Below are 6,221 nucleotides of genomic sequence, written 5' to 3'. Positions count from 1 at the left end.
CACACACACACACACACACACACACACACACACACACACACACACACACCAGTTAATTTTAATATGGCTTGACTAGCACAAAGACTGGGTCTAGACAAAAGCTCTAATCCTCCACACTGCTAGTACACATTTCCCTCTGGTACTCCTGATTTAACGCCCTCAAATTCTATATTTTACCTTTGTTGCCCTGGCTCCTTCTGGGTTGCCCCCTAGTCTTTGCTGCCCAAGATGCTTCTGGGCAGCCCTTTCGGGGGCCACACTCCTTCTCACCTACATTTCGGATGATTTTCCTTCTGTTCTAAACCCAATCCGTCTCCCTTTGAATCATAGCCTTTCTCCCTTCTTCCTCCTTTTCAGTTCCTAGCTAACACAGATCTAAAAGTTCCACTTCTTACTCTCTCTACACCCAGCCATTGGCCATTGTCTCTTTATTGACAGATTAAAAACCAGTTGGGGAAAAGGGCCTTCAGCATTTGGACACACAGATTCCCAATTTTGGAGGCCAGATTAATTCAAAGCATTGGAACCAATCCCCAACAACCCCCAACTCTAAGATGTAATCCAATTCTTCAGTGAGTTTATATGTGGCTCTTCCTCTACAATAAGTAACTCCTCAATCTAAATAAGACATGCATATCTGACCTCATATACTTAGCCCCTATACCACCAGAACTTTTCAGAAATTTATAATCCTGAATGAAGAATCCCTGATGCATGTACATTTAAACGGTTCTTCTTGGGCATAGGAGATGACTTACCAGTTAAGACTGCGTACTGCTATTCCAGAAGTCCTGAGTTCAGTTTCCAGCATCCATGTCAGATGGCTTACAACTACCCATAACTCAAGCTCGAAGATACGATGTGTTTAACCTCTGAGGGCACCCACATTCACATGTGTATACCCAAACAGACACACATACACATATAATTTAAAAATAATGAAAATAAATGTCTTTAAAGTCCTTTTCAGACTGGAGAGATGGCTCAGTGGTTAAGAGCACATAGTGCTCTTCCAGAGGATCCTAATTGGATTCCTGTCAGCCATATTTGACTTACAACCACCTGTAACTCCAGCTCTAGGGCATCTGACACCTTTGGCCTCTATAGTCATCTGCACATGTGTCCTCCCATGTGAAGGCACAGAGACAAATAAACATAGGCAGAGAAACAGGCATACAGTCACATACAGACATGCATAGACACACAAACACACAGAGAGAGACACATAGACACACACACACCCTGCAGACAACCTAGTGGTACCTTAGTTCCCAGGCAACTCCCTGATCCAAATGCAGAGATAAGCCTATCCTGCTCTTCACTCAAAATCTACACTTGCCCATCAGTAAGATCAACTTCACAAATCAGATTTTTTAAGCCAATCACTCCCCCTCCAAAAAAAGCTCTCAGCACCTAAACTTGGGAGTATTAACAATTGTTCTGACTTATGACTTGTCTGAAGTATAATTATCTCTTAGTTCACATCCTTTTGAAGCTCCAGCCATCATCCCTCATCTCTCAACATATTTTCCCCCAATATTTTTCATTGTAATTCTCATCCGTCAAGAAAGCTTTCTGGTCCTTTCTAGGTGTAGCTGCTAAGGCTTCCGGCCATTAAAACCGGAGGCCCTCTGTTCCTCTTGGCCTGTTCAGGTTGATACAGCCCTATCACACCAGGAGCTTCTGGCGAGTGGAAATGGCCTGTCTCCTGCATGGTGCTTCCCTAAGCACTGCACACAGCAAATGCCTGTTAGACAAAATGTATACAAAATATGCCTCACCCAAACCTATCAATAGTTGTGGAAGATAAAAGAAAAAGAAAAAAAAAAAAGAATTCATTATGCTGTATCTGAGATAGTATCATGGGACTACTTATACTTGAAACTAGGTGTCTGTCACAAATTCTATTCATTTGCTGATAGAACAGGGTACTGGAGACATATCAGAGACAGACATGATCTTTGGCTGCCCACCTACATTTCAACACTAAGCATTTTTTTTTCTGAGTACTGTACATCCCTGTTCCCCAATTTATATAGCTTCCCATTCACCTTGAGTTATATTAATAGGAAGATGTGGATAGTGAAATATATTACATAGCACTTCTATCTTACTATCCAAGGCCAGATCATGATCAAACACTGCATGGTGTTCTCTGAGAGCTGAATGGAGGTAGTAGATGAATATGCTTTGCTCATTAGCTGTTTGTGTTTTTGCTAATCACAGGGCAGTGTATTTGTTAGCATGCTTTAAAAGTTAGATACAAGCGAGGTATACTTTTAGATACTATGTTGCAAAAATACATTTTTTTTGTTTTCCTGCAAACAATGTATTAGATTAATATCCATTTTTAAGACATTGAGCTTAGAGTGACAAGAGACTTAACTCACCTAGTGTTTTCCTCATTTAAAAAATGGCATCTGTGCCAGCAAGTTGAAAATAAAAAAAGACAAGAACACTTTCCTAGTTTGCTTTGCAGTGATGTGATAAAACACCATGACCAAAAGCGACTTTGGGAGGCAAGAGTTTATTTCAGCTTGCGGGTTATATGGTCCACCATGAAAGGAAGTCAAAGCATGAATCCCAGGCAGGAGCCTGGATTCAGAAGCTGAAGCAGAGGCTAGCAAGGAGCGATGCTCACTCTCTGCCTTGCTTACTCAATTTGCTTCCTTACACAGCCAAAGCGACCTGCCTAGGGATAGTGCTGCCCAGAGTGGGCTGAGTCCTCCCACATCAGTCATTAATCAAAAAAAAAAAAAATGCTCTTGCAAGACTGTCCTACAGGCCAGTGTCCAGTCTCATGGAAACATTTCCTCAACTGAGGTGTTCTCGTCCCAGATGACCTGAGTTTGTGTCAAGTTGAAACACATTAACCAGCACAAATACAGAAGAGAATTCAACTGAAAAAGTTCAAGAGTAAATAAATACATTGGTTAAAATACATATATTAATGTGTTCACATATAAGAATGCTACAGTATAATTTTTTTCAATTATTTCTTGTCTATTAAATTTTGAAGTCATGCTTTAGTAATGAGCTTATTGCTTGAGGTAAATTTTATATATAATAATTACTGGATATCTTCTATTTTCATAGATTTGATCCAGGCTACCAACGAGACCAATGTCAATATTCCTCAGATGGCCGACACGCTCTTTGAGCGGGCGACAAACAGTAGCTGGGTGGTGGTATTTAAAGCTTTAGTGACCACACACCATCTCATGGTGCATGGAAATGAGGTAACCAAATAAACAACTGTTTCTTGGTAGAGTCTGGGGTAGCAGAACATGATGGTAATTTAAGACCCGTGAATTTTCACTAATAGGAGGAGAAGAAGTACGAGTTTCACAGTTGTCTTGAGTATAATTTCAACCTAGGACCTGGCTGTCTTTAAGTGTATTTTGATTTGGACCCTGTCTCGGTGATACAGCCACATTTAAATGTATAGTCTATGTGAATGTATTCGTGGATAAAAATGTTAAGAGAAAGGATCGGGAGGGCTGTTTTTTTACAGAAAGTAACTTTTTGTGACTGTGAATGAAGATTGCTTTAATGGAATGTTTATTTGTGAAAAATATTGATAAAATTAAATTACTTCTTTTATACAGAATTCCTAGTGAAGCCTATTGAATTTTCAGTGTTTCTAGCTTATGCAGAAGTAAGAGTTCACAAAATTTAATTGTGATTCAATGAGTGTTTCTCTCTTAGAGAAAGTTGGCAGCATGGGATGCTTCATAACTAAGTGAGCAAACAATGGAAATTGTAAAGATAAATGAATAGAATACTGCTTTAATATCACACATTGTTTAAAGGTCTGATGCACAAATATGGGTGTTTAATTTTTGTTTTTCAGAGATTTATTCAGTATTTGGCCTCTAGAAATACGCTATTCAATCTCAGCAACTTTCTAGATAAAAGTGGATCCCACGGTGAGAATAAGCAACTCTGGGGGTGGACATTAATCCAAAGCCACTGTTGCTGAGTATTTCATTGGTTATTTGAGGAAGTAATATGAAAGTAACTATTAACTATTGAACTGTAAACAATCATATAAAATAATATTTTTATTTTGTCACTTGAAGTGTTCACTTTGACTTAATCCGTCTCACAGTTCCTTTATAAAGACTCAGGAGATGAGGAAGTAAAAGCCATCAATCAAATTAAAAAGAAAGAGATTCCCCTCTTAGAGAAATGTTTTTGTAGGTTAATGCAGCTTGAGCCATCTGGCTCATTCATTGTATTTGCTTATTATTACATACATGTAGATAGACCCATATCAGCTGGCTGCATGTGTACTTATGAAACAGGCTGTGGTGTGTAACAGTAAATACAAATGCAAGAAAAAAAAAATCAAAAAGATACTCCATGCTGGATAGTTTAATCACCATATTGAATGGCCAGGACGACCCATATGGAAGAGTCTTGGCTTGTAAGTCGGGTGGTAAATGGGGCTTGCTGCAACATGTTGAGCTTCTTAGAGGCTACTGTGATCCCTGTTTGTTTTGAAGAGCTATAGAATAATTGCTCAGATGAGAAGTACAATCAAAAGTGTTGTGTTCGTGACCCCCGTCTCCTCTCCCTCTCCCCAGGTTATGATATGTCTACGTTCATCCGGCGTTACAGTAGATACTTGAATGAAAAGGCTTTCTCCTACAGACAGATGGCATTTGACTTTGCCAGAGTGAAGAAAGGGTATGGCTCTCGCACTTTTTCTTATTTAATTAAGCACAGTAAATCCTCTAGGCATACACGGTTTATGTAACCAAGCTTATAAGCCAGCTAGCATTGATCCTGGCAGGCCCGGTTCACCTGGAGAAACAGTTTAGGAAAGTCAGTAAGGTAGGAGCTACCCTGAAGCCTGCAGTGCTTTGTGTGGTCGTGCATAATGATCTGATTGGCTGCTCAGAAATTATGTGTTGCAAAATTTTATTTGTTAAAACTGACTCAACATCCTTAATGTAAATATTTGTAAATAACTTAAGGGAAGAATTGACAAAATTGATTTCAGTGTGTAGTGGTGTTAAATGAAAATATTTATTTATATGGATTTTAATTGAGGTGAAAACCATGTATGTGGTGATTTAGCTTTGATAGGTAATGCTTTCCTAGAAAATGTGCATACCTTAATTTAATTATTGACATTACTTACTGTTTAAGAAAGACTCAATGAACCAGGAAAAAATGAATTTTAATACACAGGTATCATTTATTTACCTCTAAATAGATCCTTTAATCTGGGCCAGATGTTGAGGCAGAAGCACATGCTGATCTTCTGTCTGTTTGTAAATGAAAGAAATGGTAAAATGTTATAAAGGTTTATTATTTTATTTTAAGAGTCTATAGAGGGACTGGAGAGATAGCTCAGCATTTAAGACAGTGGCTCTCAACCTTCCTAATGCTGTGACTCTTCAATACAGTTCCTCAGGTTGTGGTGACCCCCAACCATAAAATTATTTTCATTGCTACTCCATAACTAATTTTGTTGCTGTGAGAATCATAATACAGGGGGGCTGGAGAGATGGCTTGGCAGTTAAGAGTCCTCACTGGCTGCTCTTCCAGAGGCCCAGGTTCAATTCCCAGCACTCACATAGCAGCTCACAACTGTCTACAACTCCCAATTCCAGGGGAACCAACACCCTCCTAAAGTTAGATATGCAAACAAAACACCAATGCCTATAAATTAAAAACAAATCATTTTAAAAAACAAATAAACTTATATTTAAAAGAATCATAATGTAAATATGTGGTTGCAGGGTATCTGATATGCAATCTGTATGAAAGGGTCTTTAAACCTACAGGTTGAGACCCATTGGTATAAGTGCATGTGCTGTTCTTCTAGACGACCTATCAAGTAGCCACAACCTCTTCACCCCTGACAGTGATCTCAGGAGACTTACAAGGAAAGTGAGGAGTGACCTGAGGGCAAAGACATGGCCCTGCCTTTCCAGTGCTCACAAAGATGTGTGCTTCTGTCCGTTTGTGGTATTGTAGGGCCGACGGTGTCATGAGGACAATGGTTCCTGAAAAGCTCCTGAAGAGTATGCCAATCCTACAGGGGCAGATCGACGCACTGCTGGAGTTTGATGTACGTATCTCATGTGAAATGTTGCTCGAATAATTGCTTGTCTTTCCTCTGAAAGGGCTGCCGGTGAGTTAGAAGTTGCCATAGGATCATCTCTAGAAGGCCTTCATGTAGATGAATTACAGCAACATTGCACACA

The 6,221-nt window shown here is 39.4% G+C and overlaps 1 protein-coding gene across 6 annotated transcripts in view; it reads left to right on the top strand.

Moving 5' to 3' along the window:
• Window positions 1-6,221, top strand: part of Snap91 (synaptosome associated protein 91) — a 113,293-nt gene that overhangs the window by 36,921 nt on the left and 70,151 nt on the right. For all 6 annotated transcript variants that reach the window (XM_021206128.1, XM_021206127.1, XM_029542977.1 and 3 more), the window contains exons 3-6: window positions 3,097-3,239; window positions 3,854-3,929; window positions 4,590-4,692; window positions 5,992-6,085. In XM_021206128.1, the coding sequence (XP_021061787.1) occupies window positions 3,097-3,239; window positions 3,854-3,929; window positions 4,590-4,692; window positions 5,992-6,085 (416 nt within the window). The remainder of the gene's footprint in view (window positions 1-3,096; window positions 3,240-3,853; window positions 3,930-4,589; window positions 4,693-5,991; window positions 6,086-6,221) is intronic.

Source organism: Mus pahari, chromosome 10, assembly GCF_900095145.1.
Source record: "Mus pahari chromosome 10, PAHARI_EIJ_v1.1, whole genome shotgun sequence".
Classification (NCBI taxonomy): domain Eukaryota; kingdom Metazoa; phylum Chordata; class Mammalia; order Rodentia; family Muridae; genus Mus; species Mus pahari.
Note: the sequence above shows the minus strand (reverse complement) of the source record. Positions and strands in the feature narration are given on the sequence as shown.